Source organism: Trachurus japonicus, chromosome 15 (assembly GCF_045865225.1).
Source record: "Trachurus japonicus isolate A0001 chromosome 15, Traja_1.0".
NCBI lineage: Eukaryota > Metazoa > Chordata > Actinopteri > Carangiformes > Carangidae > Trachurus > Trachurus japonicus.
Genome location: NC_140921.1, coordinates 26,996,404 through 27,011,594, shown reverse-complemented (window position 1 = coordinate 27,011,594; position 15,191 = coordinate 26,996,404). Strand labels below are relative to the sequence as shown.

At 42.5% G+C, this 15,191-nt stretch overlaps 1 protein-coding gene across 2 annotated transcripts in view; it reads right to left on the bottom strand.

Moving 5' to 3' along the window:
- inpp5a (inositol polyphosphate-5-phosphatase A) overlaps positions 1–15,191 on the bottom strand; it is a 174,041-nt gene that overhangs the window by 103,043 nt on the left and 55,807 nt on the right. For both annotated transcript variants that reach the window (XM_085800826.1, XM_085800825.1), the window contains exons 3-4: positions 6,169–6,269; positions 5,782–5,869 (exon numbers count right to left, since the gene is read on the bottom strand). In XM_085800826.1, coding sequence (XP_085656952.1) covers positions 5,782–5,869; positions 6,169–6,269 — 189 coding nt within the window. The remainder of the gene's footprint in view (positions 1–5,781; positions 5,870–6,168; positions 6,270–15,191) is intronic.

Genomic DNA, 15,191 nt, shown 5'->3' with positions numbered 1-15,191 from the left:
TGTGAACTGAACTCCCAGAGCGACTGCCACCAGATCCATGACACAAATTAGACACGACAGTGCCGGCCTACTATAACTCTGTCTCCAAGGGTGAAAACAAACATACAGACGCACACAGACACACACACAGACACAGACACACACACACTGGGTAAAAGGAGACAGCGGTGTCCTGTCAAGCCACAGAGCCTGATTTATCCTCTGTCGCTGCTCTCGTTCCTGTCCTGCAGACCACAGACATGAGGGATGCCTTTAATTTCCCATTAAAATGCCCTGGAACAACTGAGGGCTGAGGAGGCAGTGTGTGTCACTGTCTTGTGTGTGTGTGTGTGTGTGTGTGTGTGTGTGTGTGTGTGTGTGTGTGTGTGTGTGTGTGTGTGTGTGCATTGCGTGATTAGTAACAATGGTTTGTGCGTGTGTATGTGCGTGTTTGTGCATGAGGGTTTTTTCTTTTCTTTTTTTTGCAGGCGTTTCTTGTCTGAACTGCACGGACACCCGAGCACGAGCGTGTGTCAGGAAGCGGTAACATAAGCACACATCATTCCAGATGACACGGGGCTGCAGCTCCTGGGCCGGGCCCACCATAAATATTAATGGCCAAGAACAAGTGGATTGGGAGTTCAGTTATCAGGGCGGGCCTTCCTAATTGACATTTTACCTGCTGTATACCTTAACAGGGCTGTAAAACACCAGGCACCGCACTCAGCCATAGGGGGAAGTGTCAGTCAAGCTCTTCCTCCCCCCCGTCACGGCCTTCCTTCCTCTGGGATGAGAGGAGGAGCTCCGGCTCGCCGCCGCCTGCACTTCTCATTGTTCAGATTCAGCAGCAAGGTGCAACATGTAGCGTTTCAGCATGAAGAAATGATAAGCAGGTCTGATCTGAAGGAATTAAGACTGCAGCAAAGATTGGAGTATGTATCAACAGGTTGGATCTATCAGGTGGTTTTCCTTTTTCTGACTGAGTCACTGATTTATTTATTTATATATTTTTAATTTATTTATCTATTTTTTTAAATTGTGCAATATAGAACAAACATAAAGACACGACACAGCACAAGACAAGAAAACCCAAAACACAGCCAAAAAAAAGTAAATGAATTGAGAAATTGTGATGAGAGAGAACAAAACAAGAGAAAAAAAAATACATCAGCAGCCAATCCATCAATCAATCAATCAATTTTTCCCTTTTCCCTTCCCTTTCCTTTCCCCCCACTGATTTACTTTAACTGGCTGTTGAATTTCAAACTTCCAGTATTTTTAGTATTTGATATGCTCCCATTCAAAGAGACCCAGCTCCACTTGTTAAATAGATATTTTTTTCCACTTAAACAGTCAGGGGCTTCCACAAATGATTCATTTACCACCAATGATGTGATGATTATTTTCTCAATTAGTCTTTGGTCTTTAAAGTGGAAGCAAATTTCCCCAGATCCTCATTTTTTTTTCACAAATCAATGCTCCGAAACCCGAGGAAATTAAATTCATTGCGAGAGAAAAGCATCAAATATTCATTTTGGCATTTTTGTTTAAAAAAAAAAAAAGGAAAGAAAGTTGTTTACATTCGTGTCTATCTCCTAATTGATCAACTAAATCTTCAGCTGTGATAAACAAAGGGTCTCTCATAACTGCAGTTCACACTGTCATTTATCAATCACATTCCTGTCTGTCACTGACACAGTTCAAACACACTCCCACAGCGGCCAGAGGCATGTAAATAATGTGACTGGCCTTTAGCATACACTCGCTACATTACTACACTCCTCATCCAAAACATCCACTTGTCTACATGCAAAGAAACTACACACAAAACTGCATACAAAAAAAAACAACACAACACACACTCCACAGCAGAAAAGTGTTCCCACTTACATTATCTGAAAATTGACAGGTGGGGGGCAGACAACAAACAATTATCCCCGGAGCAAGGGAGAGAGGGGGGTTGGGGTGGGGGGGATCGAAGACTGAGAAAACAAATACGGGTGATGTCATCAAAGCTAAATGGCAAGCCCTGTGTGAGAAAGACTGGAGAGTCTATTCATATTTACCACTGCCAGGATTTCAATATCAACATCATAGAAAGCACATCAGATGTTTCTCTTTCCTCCGACCGCTGCACAAAGAGAAGCCCAGACTGCAATCTCTACTTGATGAAAATGTGAACGGAACAAAAAGGTTAATCTATAGACAAACACCATTAAATAAACAAGCTCATGATGCTGCTGGGATATTAGCGGGCGCTTATATGAAATGGCAGATGATTCTACTTTCTAAAGGCCAATGTTTGTAATATTTTTTTGAAAAGAGCAAATGTGACTCAGCGGGTGCTGTGATTTATGAGCGTTTGTGGAGGTGCAGCGTAGCATGGTGATAAGGCCCCCCAAAAAAAACATGGAGGAGAAGAACCACCACGGGCTCGTCACGGCTCGGCGATCACAGAAAAAAACTGCCAAAAAAAAAACCGGCTCGGTATCCGAACGAGGCCCGCAGCATCGGTGTGTGCCGCCCTGCACTCCATTTCTCCACATAATCACCCAGGAATGCAGAGATAATCATCTGACAAACCCACAGGCTGTCAATTAAAGCTGCAGACATAAAACTACACTTGAATCAATGCTTGTTGTACTCCTCAGGACAATCACAGAGCACAGGGTTTCAATCTGCTGCTGCTCTTAACACTGCTGAGGATCTGGCTCCACCAAAAGGCCACACTCATCACAGCTGATGGTCTGAGGGGAAATCGATGAATGACCAACATTAAGAGCTTCTGTCATAAGGACTCACTATTTCATACATGGCCATATTACTGTAGGTTCATAGGGGGTTGCCATGTTCATTATTTACCACTTTAACAGGAAACATTTTATACTAAGATTATGCTATCTTATATGCATCATGCATCTTCACACGTGTTTACAAAACTAGATAAGTTTAGATATTTACATCTCAATTCAGGCAAAAAATACCTCCTTTATTGATTGGTTTAAATGTCTATCTATTGTTAACTAAAGGTAACTGTAACTGAGCAATAAGGAATGTATCAATGCAAACAAAAAAAACAAAAGCAGTCACAAAACATTTTACAAGTTTTAACCTGATGGCTGATGACTGCATTATTTCCAGGTGTCTACTGCCATCCTGTGGCCATGTGGTGTTACTACACCTCTAAGAGACTACATTCAGTCCTGAGTAGACTATCATGTACTCAAAGCAATGCTTCTTTGTGTCTTACGACTCTTGATGACTTGATCTCATAGAGCAGGGGTGTCAAACTCATTGTAGTTCAGGGGCCATGCACATTCAGCGCGATTTGATCTCAAGTGGGCCAGACCAGGTAAAATAAGAGCATAATAACCTATAAATAACAAGAACTCTAAACTTTTCTTTTTGTTCTAGTGCAAACAAGTACATTATTAAGATATTTACAGTATATTATTTATCCTTTGACAAAAAATATTATAAACAAACTAATTTCCTGAGAAAAACATGTGCAGTTTCGGCGATTATGCCTCTTCTGTCTTTAAAATGATTTTCATACTTGGCAAATTCATCCCGCGGGCCGGATTGGACCCTCTGGCGGGCCGGTTTTGGCCCACGGGCCGCATGTTTGTATCTACATACAGTAGATACTCAGCCACCAGCTGCAGGTCAGTGCAGCTCTTGTGTTTTGTTAGTGGGTCTAAGTTATAAAGTCACAGCTTGTTATGGCTCGACAGTCCACACACTCTTGAATCTGAACTCACATGTTTACTGTTCAGAGCCGAGCACTAAATAAAATTGTTTGCGACAAGGGATTTGACCTTTTCACACCGAACATGCACTTGTTTGTGTTTTATCTCCTTCAATCTGACCACATCCAGATTCCACAGCAGCTGCCTGATTTAAGAGCTGTGATCACAGAGTGACCGGAGTGGTGACACATGTTCACTGTCACTGTCAGAGACACTTCCCTGCAGTGACATCAGACAGACGGCTTGCCTGTTCAAACCAAACACAATATTCATAATTCAATTGTCTTGATTGATGAAACTGGTTCTGTTACTACTGATGGCAACATCACTGCTACTGCTGCAGTTACATTGTTCAGAGTTAGACAAGTTGGAAAATGTTCTGCTATACAGGATTTTCATTGCTTTATCTTATCTGGTTTGATGTAGGCTAACTACTCTGTGGTCTTCAGGTTTAAGTGAAATAAGGGAAAACTTAATTTTGAACATAAAGAAAATGTTTGGGATGTTCTAAGTATATTTTACTGTATGTGTAGTCCCGACTAAAATAAAAATGATACGATGATGACAGAATTATTTCTGAAACTGAAAAGTAATGATGCTTGTTAACATAATTAAAAACCTATAGATCAAGTCAAACCAGATGACTGAAGCCATCCATCCATATATCTCCCTTATCATCCATGCAGGGTCACTAAACTTCACATTCACGTGTTGCATCTCAACGTGGTACACCAGCTGCACTGATGCAGACAGGAAGAGGCTGCAGAGAGTCACTAAGACGGTATAGAGAATCATCAGCCGCCCCCCCCCCTTTCACCTCCCTGGATGACATCCACAACTCTCACTGTCTAAACTAAACAGGGTGAGAAACATTGCAAAGCACAGCTCACATCATGTGTTTGACCTGCTGCCCTCTGCGAGGCGGCGGCGCTGCAGGTGCATCACATCAAGGACAAACACACTCAAAAACTGTTTTTTTTCCCCCCAGAGCCACGGTCAAGCTGAATGCAAACATCCACTAACCCCCAAAACTTTACTTTACTGTGAGTCTGGTTATCTTATATAGAATCTGTGCAATATACATTGACTTTATGTAGTTTTGCACCGTGCATGTTCTTGAAGGGATATTTCAACATTTTAGCAAATTCTCCTACTGCCATAATCCCTATAGTCTTAGTAGTAGGTTCAGTACCTTTAATTGTCGGTGCAAGCTGTTTTTAGATCAGCGGGGCAGAGACATGAGCTCTGCACAGCGCAAGGTTATTTACACCTTTCCCTCATCAAACTCATCAAATACACAATCCAACAACTCCAAAACACTCTGGTGGACAAGTTGTGACCTGCACATTCACCACGCTATGAGATAATAACGGAACGTTACGAGACAGAGTTGTTTCAGAGGTTAATACATAACCGGAACTACATTCCACCCCAGAGTGATTTCAAAAGCGCAAGTAGTTCTGAGTATTTGCTTCATATGTCATACTGTTACAAAATTATATTTTATTATTTCATAGCGTGGTGAATGTGCAGGTCACAACCTGTCCACAAGAGTTGTTGGATTGTGTATTTAGTTTGATGAGGGAAACGTAGAAATACCATGCATCCGTTGCGTTAGCTGAGCAGCTCACGTCTCTGCCCCACCGATCTAAAAACAGCTTGCACCGACAATTAAAGGTAATGAACCTACTCTAATTGGCAATAAGCCAATTTGCCAAAATGTTGAAATATCCCTTTAAGTAGCCTATGCATGTTGTGATGTGAAGTGATGTTGTCTTGCACTTTAGGATTGACCTTTTAGGGCCACCGTACAACTCAGTAGGTTGTGCAGGTGCCCCATGTGCAGAGGCTACAGTCCTGTCTGCAGTCAGCCCCGGTTCGAATCCTACATGGGGCGGCCCTTTGCTGCATGTCATTCCCCCTCTCTCTGCCTCCCCATTTCCTGTCTCTCTCAACTATCCTGTCAATTAAAGGCAAAAAACCCCAAAATACACTTTACTCATTTACTGATTCTGATTCTGCACCTTTAATAATATAAAAAAATGTGACTTACTGTGAAATGCTCCTGGGATTTGTAGTTCTCATCGAGGTAGACACGGGCTCTGCTGTACTCCTTCATGGCATCACTGGACAGCAGCTCCCTGATGGACGAAACACACACACACAAATACATATATCAGAAACATCAATCCAATGCAAGTGACTGAAGTGTTTGTCAAGTTGAATTAGTTTGATCAAAGTGATATGAATCTAGATTTGGACTAGAAGGCATCTTGACGTACAGCCTGGATGTGACCAGTGGGGGGAGCAGTCCACTCAGTTTACCACAGCCTGCTACCTGCAGCTAACGGCTGCTTCCTTATCAGAGAGGCTGCTCGGCAATTACCACTTCACTCACAGCAATTACTACCAACAGCCACATTAGGAGCCCGGTACTTACTTGACAAAGCTGTCCACATGTGACATGGACTCCTCATAATTCTTCCCGCCCACCTCTTGACAGTGCACTGCCAAGAAGTGAGGCTTCTGTGACTGTACTGTCTGTAAGGGAGAGAGAGAGAGAAACAGGTCAGACAGGAGGGAAAGGGACAAACACATGTTTCACTGCAGGTCCATCCATAACAGCTGGAGCAACGATACACTCAGTCCCATCTGCTGGTGATGAACTTAACTTAAAGCGATAGTTCACCCAAGATTGAAATTTCACTCATTATCTCTACTCACCCTCATGTAGACTAAGGGCTGGGAGAAGTTTCAGAGTTATCCGTGGCTTCTCTGAGTTACAGGGGGTCTCGGCATAGCAGTGCATGTCCATACAGTATAATGGTTGCAAAAAATTAAATAAGTCTATATTTCAAGCTTGTTTTGTAGCGGAAGCTCCTCTTCCCGGTTCGTCAAATTAGGACGAACCAGGGTCTGTCCTCTTCCCGGTTCGTCCAAATTTGACGAACCGGGAAGAGGAGCTTTGAGAAGCTTCCGCTACAAAACAAACTTGAAATATAGACTTATTTAATTTTTTTCGGGACAATTTCGCATTTCGGGGCTTCAATACAAGACGGACATTACATACGAGCAGCATGGAGGTATTTGGATGTTTTTTGGTGTGTCTTTTTGTTATGAAGACAGTTGGAACCGTTATATGGACATGCACTTCTATGCCGAAACTCTGAAACTTCTCACAGCCCTTAGTCAACATGAGGGTGAGTAGATAATGAGTGAAATTTCAATTTTGGGTGAACTATCCCTTTAACTTAAGCTGAATTATTCAGCCGAGCGACTGTGACACCTCAGGCTCCACAATTCCTCCTGACTCCACTGTGTGACACGCTACTATATTTACACAAGACAAAGTGCCATGCTAATGTAGGCAGAAGGCACTTAGCGAGCTTGTTCCACAAGCATAATGTCGGCCCCTTTTCATCCAGCAGCAGGGATGTGCTGTATGTACTGTACAGCAGGGTGTGACAGATGCTCACACGTCACCACTTGTGCTGACATATCATTCACAATAACAGCTCCTCTGCTCCAGGAATATGTCAGCAGGGCTTATTAGAGCGTGGGCAAAACTCCAGCAAACACAGTCTGAAATGATATAAACCTGCTGCGCGTGGTGTGTCGTTTCACTGGAATTAGTGATTCCATCGGAATCACACGGCATCACGTGACCCGGTGTGGCTTTCCTTTAAAGGAGACGTATTCTGCCCCCTTTTCCACAAATTAAAATAGTTCCCAGGTGTCTTAAAGACATGTCTGTGACATGCTTCGGTCAAAATCCCCCAAGGATCAAACATCACAGCTCTTTTCATCCTCTCTAAACAGCCCTGTTCAGAACGGCTGGTTTCAGTGCCTGTCCCTTTAAATGCCAAATGGTACCAGGTAGGGGTGGGGTTATGCAAATTCAAATCCTAGTTACATCACTGGAAGACATCTGTGGGAACAGCTCGTAAAACCACATGGATTTTAATCTCAGGAGCCTGAAAATTCATGATTTTTTTGTCAATTCTCACATTTTGGAGGCCAAAAGGCAAAACAAACACCTAAATCTATGTTAAAGAGCCTTCAAAAAGTGATATTTCCATAATATAATAATAAAACGTGGTGAACAAACCAATCTACAAACATTGTCTTTCTTCAGTTGCCAGTAGGGAGACAAAACTGAAGAGGAATATAGAGTTAGACCACAAAAACTAAAAGAGGTGAAAATAAGAACTAGTTGGAAAGAGAGGCACATACAATATATAGTGCTATTTCCATAATATGTCCCCTTTAACATTCCCTCTTACACATGACGAGGTGTTTGTGATCGCCCTGTCAGAGGTGTTCAGAGCGGCTGACCTCTAATGGAGAATCAATACCGCTGAGTGATTTACAGCACTCACAAGCACTCACAGGCTCCGGCCTATGGATGGCAGTCAGGGGCCATACATCAGTGTCACTGGGTATTGGGAGGGGGGGAGGCTACAAATGGTCCTTGGACCCTCTGCTACTTCACCGGCACCCACCTGCTCACTACAGGCCCAATCAAATAAAAGTAATGTATGGCAATAACAGTATGGATTTTCCATCAACCTATGGCTTGTCACTTAGCTGGGTGACCCGGCAGTGGAGACCTACAGCAGCTCAAACCCGGGAAAGATTAGTGGACCTATCAACTAAAGGGTCACACTCTCAAGGAGGTTGCGACTGAAATGTGATGTGCAGGACATGTATATGTGTGAACACATTACCATGCACATGCTTGGTGTTAATGGGCCACGTTCTATTTATCTTTCCAGGCTGTAAAGTCAGGTCTGTGTTGGCAAACAGACAGGTGGTAATTTCATTACCAGAATAACCTGCACTATCAGTTCAAATTCAAACAGCGCACAACCACTGACTTACTACTATTTAGAGAAAACATGTGAACACTTCAATCCAATCAACCGCTGTTAACATAACACCCTGTTGACATTTGAGGTGAGACATTAACATGCCAAATATTGCGTTTTTACAACAGATGGTTTTATGATGAAAAGCAAGCAGAGCGGCCCTCGGACAGTGACAGCTGCCGTGGTGGTGAGACAGACAGAAGCCTGTCCGGCCGCGCTGACATGACGGACAGAGCGAGCGACACCATATGGAACCCATTCTCGACCTCGCAAAGATGTCAGACGCTGACGAGCTTGTGAGCGGTCTAATGTGTGAGCGCTTCGTGTGGCTGGAGTAACAGCTTCAGGATGACTGCAGAGCACAGAGTCAGTTACAGAGGGAGGTGTGGACGTGTCAGTGGAAGCTCAGTGTCGGTGATGAACAGGCTGAGGTGTGTGAGCTGCTGAAGCCAGGTGTGTTTCAACAGTAGAGTTTGTTGGACACGATCATCACAGCTCATACTCCTCTATATGTGTCATCTTCCTGCACTGGGGGAGCATCTGGACTTAGAGTAGTAGCCTATAGGTTGTGACATTTGAAGTTATTCTTTTATGTTTAGTGTTATACAGTTACATTAAAATGACTTTTAAAGAATAATTACCGTTTTTTACAACCTGGACCTTATTTCTAGCATAAAATACGATCATTTACTCACCCAGATAACTTTGGTGTCATTATAAGTCGTTCTAACGAAATTAGATCCAGCCGAGAGCCGCGTATATCCGTATAATGCGAGTACACGGGGCAGCGCAATGCAGCCTCCCGGAACGACTTGTAATGACACCAAAGTTATCTGGGTGAGTAAATGATCGTATTTTATGCTAGAAATAAGGTCCAGATTGTAAAATGATCCTTTAATACATAGAGGTATTTTAGGGGTGTAAGAAATTATCAGTACACAGAAATATTGTGTTATTCCGTTTCACAATACTGTATCCATATTCAAAAGCACTGTATCAATTTTTAATTTTTAGTTTAAATATTTAGTTATAGTACCATATTTAATTAAGAAAGCTTTCTGCTAAATTTTAGCACACTTTTTATTGCCTCTTAATTCATTCTGTCTTGTGTCTCTTTTTAATTAAGTTTGCATTGTAGCACTTTGAGATTGTTTAAATGTAAAGTGCATTATAAATAAAATGTATTATTATTATTAGTTTACACGCAAACATTCAGAGCCATGGTTGATCTGACTGCGGGTTGGCAGCATTGACTCCTCCAACAAAAGGACAGCTCTGTGGATCAATGTATGCTCAAGCGGTAGCTAACTTAGCACTGATGGCTGAAGACAAATGGATACAACCGGCTCCTGTGCGCACACTGCACATATTTGGCCTTAAAACTATGGAAGGCAGTGGGGGAGACTAGGGTAAGGTGAGCATAGGGGGCAAGTTGAGCCACTGCTTGTTGCCAGGAAACCATATGAAAAACCTGAGCACATGACCAAAACATTTGGGAGGAAGGCTTCATTACATGGAGTCTGTGAAGGTACAGTAAGAACCACATGGGTAAAGTGGTTTGACATTTATGTCCAAAAAAATGTTTTTCACTCTCAAAAGTGAATGTAGTCGATCATAAGTTTCATGAGAAACGTGTTTAGACCAAAAGAGATCATTATGAATGTGTTTCATACATGAGTTGTGGTATCTAATGAGCTACAACATGAAGTAGTTAAACCCAGCATGAAAGTGAACCATTTTGTGGTGAATAATAAAGTCAATGTGGTAGCTGTGGGGCAAGTTGAGCCCTAACCTGTCCTATTCACTTGATGAGTGTATTTTATCTGTGTATGTCCTAATTATTAAATCAAGATTCTGGATCTTTATGATTACAGTAAGTTCCTGAGAAGAGGTGAAGCTGTTTATGGTAAGGCAAAGCTTTACTGTCAAAGAGAAAGATGAGGGAGTCTTCCTAAGATGTGATGTCATCACAAAACTCCCCAAACCTCAGTAAGTTGGTGTCTCAGCAGCAGGAGTAAAGGGGGAGGTGGGAGATTGAGGGAAGGAAAGGAGGGGGGAGGATCAACCTCCACCGCTCCTATGCTGATGACATGCTATATGATCAACACAGTTATGTTTACACTCATTCTGTTTGTTTGTCAGGATGCACAACATCCTGAAATCTATGCAGTTAGGCTACGTTCACACTGCAGGTCTTAATGCACAATTCCCATTTATTGCTCAAATCCGATTTTTTGTTTGGCTGTTCACATTACGTCTTTAAATGTGGCCTGTCAACGGATAGCTGTGTGAACAGCTCACGCTCCTGAAGTGACCCGCATGCGCAGTTGATCATTGATGACATCACGCCACAACAGTGTTTACGGAAGCGCCCATGGCAACCGGTATTGTAGGACTTTATGGCTTAATGCTAAAAAAAAAAAATCACGTTGGATTCAAACCCTAGAGTAGCGTCTCTCCCCACTACGCTATAACCATTGCTCTGATATCCGTGTTTTGATTCTGTTCCTGGCTCAACTTTATTTGGCATTCATTTACAAAACAGTGCAGCACGGGTCAGAATGATGTCAAAGTCGCGTTAAATGCGACCTGGCTGTTCAGATTGCGGTCGCATTCAAAAAAATTGTATCCAATTCAGTACCACGTTTAAAAGTGGCCTAATTCTGATTCGAAAATGTCAGATTCAATGCGACTTGTGCTGTTCACACTGTCAAAAGCAAATCGGAGTCAGGTCACTGCGGTGTGAACGTAGCCTTTTATTAGTTAGAGACAAAACTATAATTGCCTTGATGTAGTGATCCTGAATATGAGAAGTGGCTCTTACCTCACTCTCCACTAAAGACTGCGTCAAGAGCCATGCAGTCTGTTTACACCTCTAATGTGAGCTGGGATGTAGTTTTCTACAGAGTTGAGGAGCCATGGCGCGATAAGAGTTTGTCTGTTTTGTTTTGAGAATGAATCTCCAGTTGTGCATCTGTGCAGTTTACAGATGACAAGAGTGCACATCGGCACCTGACACAATCACTGGCCTCAGACTGTCCAGAGAAGTTTCCAATGCAAATCAGCTGCGGGATTATCCAATTCAGTGCGGTGTGATGCAAAGCACTGTTTATACTGCCATGCCAGATTCCCATTTAACTCAGTCTACTGCACACGTGGAACAGGCAAATGACCCTGCTTTGCTTATGTGTAAAAAGACTGGGATATCCTGAGACCGGGTGAAAGCCATAAAACACTATTTGATTGGAGTCACTGGCATGAGAAATAAGGAAACGAGAACCAAGGGCTTTGAGAAAAGCATTTATCATCACATGTGTCCCAGCCTTCATAATAAGAATGGTTCATAGTTTTATCTTTAACTTTACTTTCCCCTTATTGAACTTCTTTCAGTCCAGTGAAATCCTACCGAGGGCTGAATTTAAGACAAAAGAATTTGCCCACAGCTCGTTTACTGAGGTGACTTGTGATCCCAGAGTCAGAGTAAAATATCTGTAATGAATCCTGATGGATGTCTCCTGCACTCTGTCCTGTAATTTACTGTCTCTACTGTTCAGACCAGTTAAAGAGATAGTTCACCCAAAATTCAAATTTCACTCATTATCTACTCACCCTCATGTCGACTAAGAGCTGTGAGAATTTTCAGAGTCCTCCGTGCGTTCTCTGAGTTACGAGGGGGGGGGGGGGGGGGTCCGCGCATCAGTATTTGTCCATATAATGGTTGTCAATGGATACCAACTTTCTTCGCCCAAAAAGAGACACCAAAAAACATCCAAATACCTCCATACTGCTTGTCTGTAATGTCCCTCTTGTATTGAAGCCCCGACATGAGAAATTGTTCCGCCGGTCAGTGCAAATCGACACAGGAAGAGCAGTGAACCGAGACACTGGGAGCTTCCGCTACAAACAAGCTTAAAATATATACTTATTTAATTTTTTTCAGAACAATTTCTCATGTCGGGGCTTCAATACAAGAGGGACATTACAGACGAGCAGTATGGAGGTATTTGGATGGTTTTTGGTTTGTCTTTTTGGACGAAGAAAGTTGGTATCCATTGACAACCATTATATGGACAAATACTGCTGCGAGGACCCCCCCCCCCCGTAACTCAGAGAAGGAACGGAGGACTCTGAAAATTCTCACAGCTCTTAGTCGACATGAGGGTGAGTAGATAATGAGTGAAATTTGAATTTTGGGTGAACTATCCCTTTAAGAACAAAAGGTTGAATGAGTAACGGCACAAACTTTGTTTCATTTCATTACAACCAGCTGTACAGGAGACTCAGTAAAGTGTTGCTCTGCAGCCTTACAGTATTACAGCCTCACAATCAGATTCCTGTAAATCTGTTTGGATTACAGTCTGTCTGCTGCAGTAATGTTGTGCTGCGGGGTCACTCAGAGAAGAGAGCCAGACATGTTGGTGTGAATCAGCCCGCAGTCTGCCGACACCTTCCTAAACGAGTTAAAATAAACAAGTTAACATTCAAGATTGTCTAAAACTGCTTCAAACATGCTTGGTATGAGGAAAACACCCCCTCTGCAAAATAAGGAGCCGGTTGCATGTGGAGAGAGAGAGAGCCAGATCATACAAGGTCAAAGAGAGAGCGCTGTGGAAACATCCTGGTGAACGATGACCGAGGTGTATCGTGAAATAAATACAGATTTTTCATGAAGGAATTCCCTCCAGCAGCAGCAGTTATAGGCTCTGAGGCAGAGGTATGCAGGTAACCAGTAGGTTGCACAACCTCGCTGTAATTGCAGATCTATAAAAGCCAGTTTTACAGCTTCTATTGTTTATTTTCCAGGATGTTGCAGAAGGAGCCGTGTTTCAATTTGTTTTGATGCGTAGAAAAAAATGCGGCACTTCTTCAGTTAAAAGCCTTCAAGTCGTCAGCGGCGGTCGACAGGGTGTGAAATGCATACAGTCGCCTTAGGGCGGTGATGCGTGCAGCGTTTAGGGCGGTGTTACAGAGTGAATTGGTGACATCTGCAAATACGTCCTTATGACAGGACGTTCCAACACGATTAAAGTGCAAATTCAATTTATTGAGTGCGAGACCAAAGTCTTCCTTTGTGAAACACCCTTTGGATTCTTTCCAAGTCGAGTGAAAAGCCCAGTGCATGACACAGAATGTACTTTCTGTTTTCACACACACTCAAGGCTGTTCAATGAGATTCAAAACTCATCTCAGATCAAGATGAAAGCAGAGTCTATCATTTGGAACACAATTTAGCCAATCAGATTATTCATTATAAATTCACACATAAATTTTATTTCACTCCAGAGCGCAGACTTAAAATGAAAATAACTGACAGCGACTGTTGCACTAAATGCACTGAGGCTGTGAAAGGAGATTTTCTACATGTTTTGGTTCTGTTCAGTTGTCAAACCTCTTTGGAAATATAAATGACACTATTAACACTATTATTATAGATAAAGTTCTTCCCTTATGTCCCATTCTATATCTTATTGGATCTAATCCCAACATTTTAGTTTCATTTCAGCAGGAAAGAATAATACTAGCAGCTTCTACGGCTGCCAAGAAAACCATTATTAAGAATTGGTTTGAACCTATCATGGATTTTAAGAAAACCTGGCTCTTATTGTTTTTTGATGTCTGTCTTCTTGAGAGGTCAACAGCCAGGATTAATAATGCTAGACCTGAAACTATACTCAATTGGTCTAAAGCTGTTGCTGTGGTCCAAGGGTTACTCTGAATTTAGTTGACTTGTCATATGATTCTCTTTTTATCCTGCAATCTGTGTATATTACCAGTCTCTATATATTTCTGTTTGGGCTAAATTCATGTTTTTTTTGTTTTTTTGTTTGTTTGATTGTTTTCTTTGTGTGGCTTTGTATTGTGGTATCGTCGTCTTTCTTGTTGTTGTTGTCCTTTATATTATTGTATGTATGTTATTGGTGTATACACTATGTCTAATTTGTAATTATGTTTCTGAGTCTTTGTTGTCTAGAATTGTAAGTGATTTAGTGTTTTGTATTCATATTGTTTTGTGGCTTCTAATAAGTAATCCATTGTTCTTTTTTTGGAAAAAAAGAATAAAAAAAAGAAGATGAAAGCAGAGGCGAGCGGAGGGATCAGAGGCCGCAGCGGGAGCACAGAGGAGGGGGGGGGTCACGATCTGCCAGCGCAGCACGGCTGATTGTAGTCAACACCAGCGACCGCTGTGGGTCGTTCCCAGCCGTGCCCGAGTTCAGAGTCTGATGCTTGTTTCCATGACGTCAGCTGTCGGCAGCGCAGCGTTGGCATGAGGCTACAGGCCAGGGGCACACCTCTCCCTGCCTGTCTCTCCACACACACACACACTTTTCTGTCCCTCTTTCTCACTACACACACATTAGCGGACGTGATACCTTCCTCTCAAAGTGTGCGAGGCGAGCCTGCGGCGCAATGCAAACAGAATTCCTCAATAGCTGCAACCAGGACGTGCTTTTCCACACACACACACTCTACAGCCATGATACCCAACAAAAGACAAACAAAGGAAAGACTGGGTGTTAAAGTGTAGAGTAGAAGTTGATTTGTGGAGGCCGTGTTTGTTTATGTGTTTCCCACCGTCTGTAACTAGCTGGTTAAT